Raw genomic sequence first — 16,232 nt, 5'->3', positions numbered from 1 at the left:
TGTAAAGTAGAACTGGCTTAGTTGCCCATAGCAACTAATCAGGTTCCACCTTTCATTTTTGATGGCTCCTTTGGAAAATGAAAAGTGGAATCTGAATGGTTGCTATGGGCAACTAAGCCAGTTCTACTTTACACCAGTTTGATAAATGACCCCATATATTATATACAATTCTGGTCTTTCATATACAAAGAATGCAAATGATATATACAACCAAATAAATAGAACAACACTGCTAATGGTAATTTTTATCTCAGGAATAACTAACCTGTATTACTGAATTGCAGAATTCAAGAGAATTCATAAACTGTATAAGGGAAGGAACCTGAAGCCAATCTTCTTTAACAAGACAATGCCATTCTTCCCCTTTGTCATCTAGCTTTGTCGGTAATGAAGAGTAGAGACCACTCAGTCCAGTCGCTAGTACCTGTAAACAGTGAAAAATGTCACTATAAAGATAGATTTATATATACAAATAGTAACACATAAAATAAATTGGTTACTAACTTCCGCCAATAACCTGTCAATATCAGGTTCTGCTGCTCTGCACTTCCTGTTCTTGTTTGATACAACTGGAAATGCTAAGAAAAGACCACTGATTAGCTTGGGAAGCTTTTCCTAATGTTTCTAGCTGTTGTGCTAGAACACAAAGTACAGAGCATCTAGGGCAGGGGATCAATTGAGGTAACCATTTTGTTTAAAGGCTTAAAGGAGTTGTTCACGGCCTTTCAGACAGACCTACCCAGAATGGCCAGACCTCCGGAATGAATAGGCATGACTCTTCTCAGGTAAATTTGATTATTTTCAAGGCCTGGGCTGCAATGATTATGATGCTGGTTCTCGGCAACCACTTACTTTTAGCTCATGAGTGACACACCGCTGACATTAGCATTTCTGTCACTACTTTATTCTGTCATCGGTGAGTACAGCATAATATTGATGACAGGTTCCCTTTAAAGGTGTGTTCCAGGATTGACATTTTATAACTATTTTTGTATTGACTATTTTTTTTTCTTTTTTACATTAACAGCTTCTTGTTCTGGCTCAATGGGTCTACACCTATCTTCACTGCACTTCGCTTCTTGCATATAAACTTTACGAGGATGTGTGATGCTTCAGCCAATGGCTGAATTCAACGGTGAAGTGTCCCCAAGTGGTATGTGACCCAACAATGACATGACCCCAGGAGCTGAGGCCAGTCTTTGGCTACAGTGGTGCATGTCCATGCCAGAAGTCTACATGTGGGGGTCAAAGAGTAGTGAAGACAGCGGTGGATCCACGGAGCCGGAACCGAGTGGCAGGGAGCAGGTAAATTAGTTTCCTTTCACAGGTCTGGCATGGAGATGGAGACATTTAAAAAAAAACAAGACAATCCTGGAACACAACTTTAATATTGTATTACAGAAAAACATAGAAAGGTTATAGAAAACTGCACGCATAAAATTTTGCTCTAGTAGAACAATTTTCCTGAAAATCTGGTTACCATTATTTTTTGTGATTTCATTTTTATTATGGACACAATTGTGTCTACATAAGAGCTGAATGCTAAATTTATGGAATATATTCATAACAGATGGCTAACAAGTGCTTAGGTGTTTACATAGAGGAGACTTTTTAGCAAATCGGAAAATATGGTCAAACTCACACTGCAATTTTTTCCATAACAATCAGCCATCCTGGGACAGGAAGAGCCATAATGCTTCCCAAAATGTTACCCCCATTCATGAGGGTGACATGTAGCATAGTAAATTAACACCCCCTACACGTGTAATGACAACTAAGCTATTGGAGCAGTTCATAATTTGTCGAGTGTGTATTCAAAGGTTGAACTAACTTGAACTATTGTCCATCCTACAAAAGCAACATACTAATACCAAAGCAAAGCTGAGCATATACAATAGATTCAATCACATCTATATTTGCTTATTGATTATCTAATTTCAAAACCAATGAGATGATTCTTTGCTTATATAACAGTTTTATATCAGCGTTTCTACTATGTTGATGCAGGGTTGCCATAGCCAATGTTAGTTCAGCAACAGGGAGTATAGGTGGGGTTGGTCACTGATGTTGACATACCAACTGAGCATAAAGGTGTTTGATTGGGTTAGAGCTCTATTTATGCAGAAAGCCAAACTATGAAACCCTCAACAAACTGGTCTTTTAAAGACATTACTTCAAGAGGCTATTTTGGACCTCAATATTAAGTGCTGTCCTCAAAGACAGACAAGCTATGGGAGGAATTTGTCACATTTTGGGCTTATGTGCACCAACAATTTCAACATTTTGCATTTTTACACAACTCGCTCCAACTTTGAAAAGTTGGTTGGAAAGTGGTTAGCTATATCAATTAGTTTCACTCCGGATTTATCATGGCGACTTTTTTTTTAAAAGCTGAAAAAAAGTCACAAAGTCACTCCAGCAGAGCACTGGCCTATAAAACCAGAGGAGCATTCTAGGCAAAAGTGTTAGTTTTGACAATACGCCAAGTTTAACACACAACGTGCAATGTTTGATAAATTTGGTGCAAAGTGAAGACTCCTGCAAAACTGACCTCACATATTACCCTCATGGTAAATTCCCCCTTTACTCTTTGTAGGCTTATGTAGCTATAAGCTTTACAGATAAGATATAAGTGACCAAACTAACATATTAGAAAGGGTATCAAATAGTTTTGGCCATGTAATTCATAGACACACTGATAAATGATGCCAATAATAGATAAGATGTTATATTATAGGCAGATTTCTATGACGAGGTGCGGATTAGGATATCTAAATATAACGATATCACTTTATCAAGTACTAGAAAACCAGATAATGATAACTAAACCAGTCATACTTTGTCAGTAATAATCCATATATTGCAGCTATATTGCCTCAAATGTCAACAATATTACTATGCAAAATCAACCTTTTAGGTAGTGCCCTCTATATTCCAGGAAGATCAGGCTTCATCTGGTGAGACTGATCGCTGCCTAAGTATAAAATGGTATAGAACTTTCCATTATTGTCTGGCAAGTAGCACAACATATTCATTTTTCAGGGTCGCAGACAAGGCATTTCCCTCATAAGCAGCCAGTGATCCACTGCCAAGGACAAAAATTTCCAGTAAGGTATGCAAGAAAATTGCAAGCAATATAATGAAATACAGGGACGGTTAACTTCTATGTAAGTAATTACATAGAGCCGCAATGAAAATGTAGATATCAGTTTGAAGCATAGCATTTAATATTAATCGGAAGCTATAAAGACTCCTTGCTGATTTGCAGTTTTATGCACCTAATGTTATAGGTGTCTTTAATCATAATAAAGGACAGTATTCATATTTTCCTAATTAATAATACTGAATTGTATGTGTTCTTTCATTATTATGGATTGCACAGTCCAGCATAAGCAAGAAATACAGTCCATTCGGAAAGTCTTCAGATTGCTTTATGTTGCGGCTTTCTGCTAAAATGTATTTACAAAATCAGGTTTCTTCCCCATCATTCTGTACTCAATATCCCATAATGAGAAAGTGAAATCAGAATGTTTAAAATCTTTCAGAATGTTTAAAATCTTTGCTAAATTTATTGAAAAAGGAAAAACTAAAATCTTGCATTGACATAAGTATTTAGACCCTTTACTCAATATTTAGTGGAAGCAGCTTTGGCTGTGATTACAGCCTCCAGTCTTCTTGGGTATAAAGCCACACGGTTTTCACACCTGGATTTTGGGATTTTCTGCAATTTTTTTATAGATCCTCTCAAGCTCTGTCAGGTTGGATGGGGACTGTCAGTGGACAGCCATTTCAGGTCTTTCCAAAGAAGTTTGATTGTGTTCAAATCAGGGCCGTGGTTGTGTTGGCTTGGTTGTGTGCTTAGGGTCATGGTCTCATGGGAAGCTGAACCTTCAGCTCAGTCTAAGGTCCGGCGCACTCTGGATCAGGTTTTCATTAAGAATATCCCTGTACTTTGCTCCATTCAGTTTTCTCTCAAGCCTGACCAATCTTCCTGTCCTAGCAACTGAAAACCACCCACAGGACGATGCTGCCACCACCATACTTCACTGTAGGGATGGTATTGGGCAGCTGATGAGCAGTGACTGGTTTCCTCCAGATTGAAGCCAAAAGGTTCAATCTTGGTTTCATCAGACCCAAGCATCTTGTTTCTCAGTCTCTCAGAAAGGTACTTTTTTTTTTGCAAACTCTGTGTGTCTTTTACTGAGGGAAGAGGCTTCTTTTTGACCATTCTGCTATAAAACAGATTGGTGGAGTGCTGCAGTGATGGTTTACCTTCTGGAAATTTCTCCCAGTTGCACACAGGATCTTTGGAGCTCAGCCACAGTGATCATTGGGGTCTTGGTCACCCCTCTTACCAAGGTTGTTCTACGATTACTTGGCTTGGTGAGGCAGCCAGATCTATGAAAAGCTCTGGTTGTACTAAACTTCTTCCATTTAAGAATTATTGTAGCCACTGTGCTATTAGGAGCTATAACCTCTTCAGGACACAGGGCGTACAGGTACGCCCTTATGTCCTGGTACTTAAGGACACAGGGCGTACCTGTAGGGGGGACCCAATTGCATGGAAGGCAGCGCGATGTCTAAAGGAAGGCATCGCGTTGCTTATCGGTGATGAGCCTGTGAGATCCAGCCCCCTGGATCTCACAGGCCGGAAGCTGTATTAGTAATAAACACAGTATTACTCATACAGCCAATGCATTCCAATACAGAAGTATTGGAATGCATTGTAAAGGATTAGACCCCCAAAAGTTCGAGTCCCAAAGTGGGGAAAAAAATTAAGTGAAGAAAAAGTTGAAAAAATAAAGTTTTGCCACCAAATAAATTAAAAGTTTCAAGTAAAATAAACAAAAACTTCATTTTCCCCAAATAAAGTTAAAAAAAAATTGGTAAAAAATAGGGGAAAAAAAAGTATACATATTAGATATCGCTGCGTCCGTATCGACCGGCTCTATAAACCTATCACATGACCTAACCCCTCAGATGAACGCCGTAAAAAATAAATAAATAAAAACTGTGCTAAATAAACAATTTTTTTGTCACCTTACATCACAAAAAGTACAACAGCATGCGATCAAAAAGGCGTTTGCCCACCAAAATAGTACCAATTTAACTGTCACCTCATCCCGCAAAAAATGAGTCCCTACCTGAGACAATCGCCCAAAAAATAAAAAAACTATGGCTCAGAATATGGAGACACTAAAACATCTTTTTTATTTGTTTTAGAAAAGCTGTTATTGTGTAAAACTTACATAAATAAAAAAATGTATACATATTAGGTATTGCCGTGTCCGAATCAACTGTCTCTATAAACATATCACATGACCTAACCCCTCAGATAAACACATAAAAAAAAACTGTGCTAAATAAACCATTTTTTGTCACCTTACATCACAAAAAGTGTAATAGCAAGCGATCAAAAAGTCACACGCACCCGAAATTAGTGCCAATAAAACCGTCATCTCATCTCGCAAAAATCATAACCTACCCAAGGAAATCGCCCAAAAACTGAAAAAATTATGGCTCTCAGACTATGGAAACACTAAAACATGATTTTTTTGCTTCAAAAATGAAATCATTGTGTAAAACTTACATAAATAAAAAAAAGTATACATATTAGGTATCGCCGCATCCGTATAGACAGGATCTATGAAAATATCACATGACCTAACCCCTCAGATGAACACCGTAATTTTTTTTTAATAAAAACTGTGCCGAATAAACCATTTTTTGCCACCTTACATCACAAATTGTGTAATAGCAAGCGATCAAAAAGTCACACGCACCCCAAAATAGTGCCAATAATACCGTCATCTCATCCCGCAAAAATCATACCCTACCCAAGGTAATTTCCCAAAAACTGAAAAAATGATGGCTCTCAGATTATGGAAACACTAAAACATGATTTTTTTTGCTTCAAAAATGAAATCATTGTGTAAAACTTACATAAATAAAAAAAAGTATACATATTAGGTATCGCCGCGTCCGTGACAACCTGTTCTATAAAAATACCACATGATCTAACCTGTCAGATGAATTTTGTAAATAACAAAAAAATAAAAACAGTGCCAAAACAGCTATTTCTTATTATCTTGCCTCACAAAAGTGTAATATAGAGCAACCAAAAATCATATGTACCCTAAACTAGTACCAACAAAACTTCCACCCTATCCCGTAGTTTCTAAAATGGGGTCTCTTTTGTGAAGTTTCTACTTTAGGGGTGCATCAGGGGGGCTTCAAATGGGACATGGTGTCAAAAAAAACCAGTTTAGCAAAACCTGCCTCCAAAAACCGTATGGCATTCCTTTCCTTCTGCGCCCTGCCGTGTGCCCGTACAGCAGTTTACGACCACATATGGGGTGTTTCTGTAAACTACAGAATCAGGGCCATAAATATTGAGTTTTCTTTGGCTGTTAACCCTTGTTTTGTAAAAGTAAAAAAAATATAAAAATGGAAAATCAGTTTTGAATACCTTGAGGGGTTTAGTTTCTTAGATGGGGTCACTTTTATGGAGTTTCTACTCTAGGGGTGCATCAGGGGGGCTTCAAATGGGACATGGTGTAAAAAAAAACAGTCCAGCAAAACCTGCCTTCCAAAAACCGTATGGCATTCCTTTCCTTCTGCGCCCTGCCGTGTGCCCGTACAGCGGTTTACGACCACATATGGGGTGTTTCTGTAAACGACAGAATCAGAGCCATAAATATTGAGTTTAGTTTGGCTGTTAACCCTTGCTTTGTAACTGAAAAATAAATTATTAATATGGAAAATCTGCCAAAAAAGTGAAATTTTGATATTGTATCTCTATTTTCCATTAATTCTTGTGGAACACCTAAAGGGTTAACAAAGTTTGTAAAATCAGTTTTGAATACCTTGAGGGGTATAGTTTCTAGAATAGGGTCATTTTTGGGTGGTTTCTATTATGCAAGCCTCACAAAGTGACTTCAGAATTCAGATTTGCTTCTAAACTTCTAAGCCTTGTAACATCCCCAAAAAATAAAATATCATTCCCAAAATGATCCAAACATGAATTAGACATATGGGGAATGTAAAGTAATAACTATTTTTAGAGGTATTACTATGTATTATAGAAGTAGAGAATTTGAAACTTTAGAAATTTTTGCTAAATTTGGTATTTTTTTATAAATAAAAATGAATTGTTTTGACTTTATTTCACCAGTGTCATGAAGTACAATATGTGACGAAAAAACAATCTCAGAATGGCCTGGATAAATCAAAGCGTTTTAAAGTTATCACCACTTAAAGTGACATTGGTCAGATTTGCAAAAAAATGGCCTGGTCCTTAAGGTGAAATAAGGCTGTGTCCTTAAGCAGTTAAGTGCAGCAGAATTTTTTGCAGCCTTCTCCAGATCTGTGCCCCCACACATTCCTGTCTCTGAGCTCTGCAGGCAGTTCTTTCTTCCTCATGGCTTGATTTTTGCTCTGATATGCATTGTGAACTGTGAGACGTTACATAGACATGGCTGTGTCTTTCCAAATCATGTGCAATCAACTGAATTTACCACAGGTGGACTCCAATCAAGGTGTAGAAACATGATCAGGAGAAATGGGAGGCCCACAGAGCTAAATTTCAAATGTCATCGCAAAGGGTCGGAATACTTATGTTTATGCAAAATGTTTGTTTTACCTTTTTAATAAATTTGCTAAAATTTCTAAAATTCTGTTTTCCCATTTTCATTATGGGATATCATGTGCAGATGGGGGAAATCTTTTTTTTTTTTTTTTTTTTTTAGCAGAAGGCTGCAACATAACAAAATGTGAAAGGGTCTGAACACTTTCCAAATGCATTGTAATTGGAGGATACTATCTCTGCTTACAGAGAGCACCTTAATCGGCATGAGGAGGCTGTGTCAAGGGTCAAACATTGACTTATTGGATACCTGCCTTACATCTGGTGGCATCCAGGGTAGAGCTTGCTCAGAGCTCATTTGCACACCATCTTCCCAAATGCATTGTAAAAATAACAGTCCTGCCCAAAATAATTCAGTTGATATGAAATAATCTGACATTGATTACTGATAACATAAGGTGACTAGTGATTCATAATGTCAAGCCAGCTTGTTTTTCATTAACAAAAAAATTATGATTGCTTCTGAAATTGACCTTCCTTTGAAGAGGTACATGGATGCATAAGCAAAGATAGATGCACAACTGTCATATTCCAATATATTCTGGTACACTTGGCAAAAGTTTGTCACGTGATTGTAACCCAAAGAAGGTGTGTCATATATGATTTTACACAGGTCTATGAGCATGCTTATGAAGTCTTCTAGTCCTTTCCCCCCAACTGGTATCTTCTAAAACCACATTAAAGGGAATCGGTCACCTACCTCCTCTGTATTTAACTAATGCCGATGCACTGTAGCACTGTGTACCATCATTAAAACTATGCCTTTGTCATGATTATCCATCTCAACGAATGCCAGAAAATAAACTTTTTTGGTATGCTAATGATCCTCAAAGTGCCCAGTGGGTGTGATTAACAGTTCCAGGAGCCCAAGCCCACCTCCTGCAAGACCCCATGCCTGCCTCTTAACATAGTACCAGTCCCTCCTTTTGCACCTTCCAGCCCGCCCTCTCCTCTGCAATGTCATGATCTTCATACAACTCCTCCCACTTGGTCAGCACACCCTCAATGGTATAGCATGCACTGTATCTACATGAGATTTCCCAAAGGGACATGCTGACCAGCCTACCGGATACTTAGCGCTAGTGTGAAATTAGCCTAACATAGACAAATTCCGAAGCTCCAGTAAGTAAGGCCAGTTTTCACACAGGTGTGTTCAGTCTAGGAAACATGCTGTTCTTGATGGCTGTGTTTCCCAGTCTGAAGGCAGCTCATCTGAACTACATTCATTGCACCATAGTGATTTATGATGTGAATATCTGCCCAACTGCGGGTACCTGCATCATGTTAGCACAGTACAGGATATCAGCAGTATACCAGCAGAACATATAAATTAGTTTGGTCCAGGAAATGTGTCTGTCACATGGATTGTGTTTTCCAGACCAAACATGTTCATGTGAAACTGGCTTAATACTTACAGCACCTCCAAATGATTTATCATTTCCAGGTAACTACTGTAAAATCTAGCAATACTTATTCCCTCTATGACAAATATGGCAAAATGTGTTGCCTTTTTTTGCAAAATAACTCCATCAGAAAAAAATGGCTGGTATAAAGCAATATCTTACATCACGTAAAACATATTACTCTTCTACCACAGGACTGAATGTGAATATAACTATTCGGTGATGTTTGCTGCAGGGATAAAGCATGAAGCTTGGAACATCTGTTACTAAACAATAAGTATGGATAGTGTGGACACTTGACAGCTACTATTCAAGAGATAAGCTAAGAGAGATACATATGCATTTTTATCTGCCTTTTATAGAAGGCTAAGAATTAAATTCCTGTAAGTGACCATATCAAGGTGAAACCAGCAGTGAGCACAGAATGGAAAGCTACAATAAAGCTGTGGCCTGCTCGAGGTTCGGTTTAGACAAACAGGTTTTCTGATGCGGTTTTTAGAGCCAAAACCAGGAGTCAATTTTTTAAATCAAAACCTGAATGTGGAAACCAAAGCTAAAGGCTGTGGACAACTCTGTCACAGAAGCACTTTTTTTTCCAGATACTAGTATCTACCTTGAGTTTCAGGCTGCAATTTCCAACCCTTCATATATTTTCAAACCCCGATATGCAGTCTACAACCAACTAGTTTCAGCCTTTTTAGTTCTGTGGCTAATCCACCACGCTTTATATGTGGAAATCATGGCAGGAAGTGCCATGCTTTCTGAAATACATTCTAAAATCTGCATTAGGCCTCATGCATATGACCGTATGTATTTTGCGGTCCGCAAAAAATACGGATGACGTCCGTGTGCATTCCATATTTTGTGGAACGGAACATCTGGCCCCTAATAAAACAGTACTATCCTTGTCCATAATGCAGACAATAATAGGACATGTTCTATTTTTTTGTGGAACGGAAATACGGACATACGGAAACGGAATGCACACTGAGTAACTTCAGTTTTTTTTGCGGACCCATTGAAGTGAATGGTTCCGTTTACGGTCCATAAAAAAATGGAACGGACACGGAAAGAAAATACGTTTGTGTGCAAATAAAGGGGATTTCTGAGAACCTCAGAAGGGGAGTTGTTGATGCTCATCAGGGTGGAAACTTTTAGAAAACCATTTCTAAAGAAACATTGTGAACAGATGGAGGAAATTCAAGACCACTAATACCCTCCCCAGGAGTGGTCGACCAACAAGATCACACCAAGAGTGTGTAATAGTCTGTCTGAGAAATGAACAACCTCTCTCATTACTTTTATATATGTATGTTTTTATATCTGTCGTGGGACTCTATATGTTTTCATGCCATCCTGTATGATGCTGTTCAGTCTGGACCAGTAAGAGCTAATACACATTCACCTTTGACAGGATTCAAATTAGCATCCTTTTGCTAACAAAGGTAGTGCTAACAAGGTTTCCTAGATGGGACACTAGAGCCTCATGGTAATGCCTGACATTTAAGACATATTGGCACCGGTGCACAGCAGACATACTGTACAGAAGCTTTCAAACAGAGTACCAGACGATGAAGAAAATATCTCATAAGCGATAACTCATCCCTGGTACAACTCACATAATAATTATTGTAATTATTGCATTCTGTGTAATGTGGGAATAATAGGGAGTCCAAACATCCCACCCCTGATAGCCAGCATTCCCACATAATGAGTATCTCACCTTCTGGGACCACTACACCGGTCATATGTGGTATCAGAACAATCAGCCTGATAAAATATGTATTATTAAAACATGTTGGGGTCTGAATATCCATTAGTGTGGATGGGAAGCCATGTTTTATTAATATTTCATGTCTGCCCACTGAGTAAGAGAGGTGTAGCCTGCACAGGTAATGAGGGGCTTGTGGATGGATGACACCAAAATTGAACTTTTTGGTTTAACTGAGAAATGTTATATTTGGAGAAAGGAAAACGCTGCATTTCAGCATAAAAACCTTATCCCATCTGTGAAACACGGAGGTGGTAGTATCATGGATTGGTCCCTGTTTTGCTGCATTCGGCCTAGGACAGCTTGTCATCATTGAAAAACAATGAATTCTGAATTAAACCAGCAAATTGTAAAGAAAAATATCAGGACATCTGTCCATAAGCTAAATCTCAAGAGAACGTGGGTCATGCAGCAAGACAACAACCCTAAGTACACAAGTTGTTCTACCAAACATTTGTTCTACCAACGAATGGTTAAAGAAGAATAAAGTTAAGGTTTTGAAATTGCCAATGCCCTTAATCCAATAGAAATGTTTTGGAAGGGCCTGAAGCAAACAGTTCATGGGAGGAAACCCACCAACAACTGAAACACTTTTTTATGGAGGAATGGGATAAAATTCTTCCAAGCATATCCGCAGGACTAATCAACAATTGCCGTAAACGTTTAGTTGCAGTGATTGCTTTTTCCCCCATTTTCGTTATTTGGTAGTTTCTTTTGGTTATGTGATTTCTACTCTGCTGTGGAATATAAAATAATTATGAATGTAAATGGAATGACTTATCTACAAAAAGAAAGACACAAGCCAAAAAGACACACAAATTCCTAGAAGACTCAATATAATGATACACTGTTATGTAAATTAATGTGACATTATGTACAATAATGCTTTCATGTAAATTTTATGATTTCATGTAAAATGAATGATGCTATCAGATTTCAACTCCATACTTCTCTGTGTGTGGAATCTTTGTGAGAACTACAGAGGACTCCTGCGGAGACTGTGGACCTGGTTCATGTCACTTCTCCCTTTCTTGTTGTCACGTCTTGTTTGAAATATTCCAGTGCCACACTACATCTCTCCTTTCTGTCCTTTATGGGAATCATCAAGAAAGCTAAATTGCTTTTTAAGCTCACAGCTTCTAGTTTCTGCTACAATCCATAAATATGTGACATTTATATCTTCTTTATAAAATACAAAATGGACTAATCCTACTACAAGTCTTTTCTTGTCAGGGAGCCAGTACCATACTTTGCCATCACAGCCTTGAAATAATGAATACTGTATATCCATTTTATGCTTGTCACTTTCAACTGTCTCACATATGTAGAAATGCACAGTGTGCTCAGTGATTGGGTTTGCAAGGCCTATATCTTCACCACAGAGAACAGGCAGGCATCATGAGATTAATAGATATAAATATGTAAAAGATGCCAGGTTGCAATAATTGCAGATCTCGGGGTCAAGGATGGAGCTGTGCAAGAAAAAACAAAAATTGACCTCTGCCGTTTACTAGCATGGTAGCCACTATGATCCATTAATGTGGGGGTCCCATTAGTCACTTTTCTACAGAATAGTAATACACAGCATACCATTGTAAAATTGTGGGGAAATTCTTTAAAGGGCTAAACCCTTCTCCGGTTAATTAAAAGAAATGCATTACATGTCCCCTATTCAAATTAACCTCTTCAAGAGACACTTCCATCTGAAATAAAATACAAAATATTGCCCTTCTATCGCAGTAATCTTAGAAGTTCTTAATGGGAGAACAAGGCAATCTCAGTTTATGACTCTGTTGCAAGGTATTATAAAAGGGTATATTTGCAAGGTAATCCTCATTAAAAATAGTAAGAATAGGACTGAAGTGACTAACAGAATGACAGCTCTACTGTTCTCATGATTAGTGTTGAGCTAACCCGAACTGTAAGGTTCGGGTCCGTACCGAACTTTGCGAATTTGGGTACCTGGACCCGAACCTGAACTTTGCCGAAAAAGTTTGGTTCGAGTTCGGTGTTTGGGCATTTAATAAAGCTTTTGAAAGGCTGCAGGGCAGCCAATCAACAATCTTTTAAGCTGTGGACACTTAGAAGCCATCCTAGTAATGGCATGGCTGTGATTGGCTGGTGCATCATGTGACCCAGCCTCTATACAAGCTGGATCACTTGTAGCCCCGCCCATCAGCTCTGAGTAGTGCAGGGACAGGAAGCAGGCAGCTGAAGCGAGGAAGAGTGTTAGAAAACTGGCTATTTGTTTTGTGAGTGACTTATAATGATTTTTTGTGGGTGCAATACACCAGCTTTGCACCCCTAACACAGAAATATAATAATAAATCTGGCTGTTAATTCTGTGGGTGACCTATAGCGATTTTTGTGGGTGCAATGCACCATTTTTGTACCCCTGACACAAAACTATAATAGTTAATCTGTCTTTTAGTTCGATGGGTAACATATACCCATTTTTGGTGTGAGATACACATGCACTGCATATGTGACAGGGAAATTAATATAGTTAATCTGACTGTTAGTTCGGTGGGTGACATATACCCATTTTTGGTGTGAGATACACGTCCACTTTATACGTGACAGGGAAAATGAATATAGTTAATCTGACTGTTAGTTTGGCCGGTGACATATACCCATTTTTGCTGTGAGATACACGTGTTCTGCATATGTGACAGGGAAATTAATATAATTAATCTGTCTGTTAGTTCGGTGGATGACATATACCCAATTTTCGGTGTGAGGTACACCTGCACTGCATACGTGACAGGGAAATTAATATAGTTAATATTTCTATTATTTCAGTGGGTGACCTCAAAGAACCATGGCACTGGTCGTGGTGCTGCTAGTCTTGGTGGAGCTCCTGTTGCAGGGAGAGGACGTGGTTGATCTGTTCCAGCTACACGCCCAAATGAAACACCTTCCTCAGTTGCACGTAGGCAACAGGATGTTTAGCATCATTTTGTAGGCCCGAATACCGGCGTACGAATGGTGAGGCCAGAACAAGTAGAGGTGGTAGTAGAGTATATGGCTGACAGCACCTCCAGTTCCTTCACATTGTCTCCCACCCGGTCCCCTGCTGAAACCACAGAGTTGGCACCTGCAGCCCATGGGCATCTGTCTTTCACCTCACCCTCTTGCAAATCAGCCAAGCAGTCTGAGCCCCAAGTCATGCAGCAGTCTCTTATGATTTTTGATTACTCTGCTGGCAGGGTTTCCGTGGGCCATCCACCTAGCCCTGCCACAGATGCCCAACCACTTATGTTTTAGGATGTGGACAGGGGAGGACCACCGCAGCATGTCTCTGATGATGATGAGAAAACACAGGTGCCAACTGCTGCAGCTTTCTGCCATGTGCAGACCGGCAAGGAGGGCAGGGGTGAAGAGTGGGTGAAAGATGATGTGGAGGATGATGAGGTCCTAGACCCCACATGGAATCAAGGTCATGTGAGTGACATGTGCAGTTCGGAGGAAGAGGTGGTAGTCACACAGCGCCAGACGCACAGCAAAAGGGGGAGCAGGGTGCAAAAGCAGAGTGGCCGTCCTGTTGCCAGTACGCCTGCTACTGCCCACCGCACCCAGGGACTGACCACACCAAAGCCAGCTCCAAGGAGTTCCCTGGCAGTTCTTCAGACAATGTGCTGACGAAAAGACACGAGTGGTTTGCACACTGTGCAATCAGAGCCTGAAGCGAGGCATAAATGTTCTAAACCTGAGCACCACCTGCATGACTAGGCATCTAAATGCAAAGCACAAGCTGCAGTCGAGTACACACCTGAAAAACCACAAAAGATCTCAGGTTCCTTCTGCTCCCTCTTCTGTTGCGGTCTCGGCCTCTTCCTCCCCCTCTGGAGTGACAGTGGCACCTGCCACCCCGCAAACAGAGGATGTGGCAGAAACATTACCACCTCCACCACCGTCACTGTCACCAACCATCTCCACACTGTCCCATGGAAGTGTTCAGCTGTCTATCTCCCAAACACTGGAGAGAAGTACCCTCTACCCACCAGCGATCCCTGGCCCTGAATGCCAGCATTTCAAAATTCCTGTCCTTTGAAATGCTGTCATTCCGTCTAGTGGAGATAGAGCTTTTAAAAATCTTATGGCGGTGGCTGTTCACAGTACATGGTTCCCAGCCGCCACTACTTTTCCAGGCGAGCCATCCCTGCCCTGCACAACACCATCTGTGGCAAGGTCCACATAACTACCTATACGTGGACCAGTAAGCATGGGCAGGGACGTTATATCTCCCTAACTGCACACTAGGTAAATGCAGTGGCTGCTGGCCTGAGGCGGATAGCAGTTTGGCGCATGTCCTACCGCCACCGAGGTTTGCAGGACATTTCTTGTTTCCTCCTGTTGCCTCCTCCTCCTACTGTGCTTCCTTCTCTACTGCCTCCTCATCCGGTCAGCCTAATACCTTCACCACCAAATACAGCACAGCCAGGGGGAAACGACAGCAACCCCACACCGTGCAGGAGCTGTGAACGGGCATGGAAAAACAGACTAGTGGTTGGTGCCGCTGAGCCTCAAGCCTGGCCTGGTGGTGTGCGATAACGGGCGAAATCTCATAGCAGCTCTGGGGCTAGCCGGTTTGACTCACATCCCTTGCCTGGCGCATGTGCTGAATTTGGTGGTGCAGAGGTTCCCCGATATGTCAGAGCTGCTGCATAAAGTACGGGCCCTCTGTGCGTGCTTTCGGCGTTCTCACCCTGCTGCTGCTCGACTGTCTGCGCTGCAGCGTAACCTCGGCCTTCCCACTCACTGCCTCATATGCGATGTACCGATGGAACTCCACTTTACTCATGCTGGAGAGACTGTGCGAGTAAGCAGCAGGCAATAGTGGAGTTTTAGCTGCAGCACGCATGGGTAAGTCCTCAGCGTTACTATCCCACTTTTATGTCTCTTTGAAAAAGCACTTTGGGCGATGATGGAAGAGGATATGGCACAGGAGAAAGAGGGATCATTTCTACGGTTATCAGGCCAGTCATTCACAAGGGGCTCAGAGGGTGTGTTCCTGCACCAACAGAGGCCAGGTACACTACTGTCCAGCCAGGGCACAGTTCTGGAGGATGAGGAGGAGGAGGAGGATGATGAGGAGCAGGAACCGTGTTCACATAAGTGTGGCACCCAAAGCAGCTCATGGGTGCGGGGCTGGGGGGATACAGAGGACACAGACGATACACCTCCCACAGAGGACAGCTTGTCATTGCCTCTGGGCAGCCTGGCACACATGAGCGACTACATTCTGCAGGCCTGCGCAACGACCGCCATGTTGCCCACATTCTAACCATTGCTGATTACTGGGTGTCCACCCTGCTGGATCCCCGCTACAAGGACAACGTGCTGTCCTTAATTACGTCACTGGAGTGTGATCGGAAGATGCGCGAGTACAAGCGGACGCTGGTAGACGTGC

General features: G+C 40.9%; 1 protein-coding gene across 1 annotated transcript in view; it reads right to left on the bottom strand.

Moving 5' to 3' along the window:
• Positions 1-16,232, bottom strand: part of FHIP1A (FHF complex subunit HOOK interacting protein 1A) — a 327,619-nt gene that overhangs the window by 125,390 nt on the left and 185,997 nt on the right. The window contains exon 5 of the mRNA XM_040418540.1: positions 266-424. Coding sequence (XP_040274474.1) covers positions 266-424 — 159 coding nt within the window. The remainder of the gene's footprint in view (positions 1-265; positions 425-16,232) is intronic.

Source organism: Bufo bufo, chromosome 2 (assembly GCF_905171765.1).
Source record: "Bufo bufo chromosome 2, aBufBuf1.1, whole genome shotgun sequence".
In the NCBI taxonomy this organism is placed as follows: Eukaryota; Metazoa; Chordata; class Amphibia; order Anura; family Bufonidae; genus Bufo; species Bufo bufo.
This window is presented reverse-complemented; position numbering and strand designations above follow the sequence as displayed.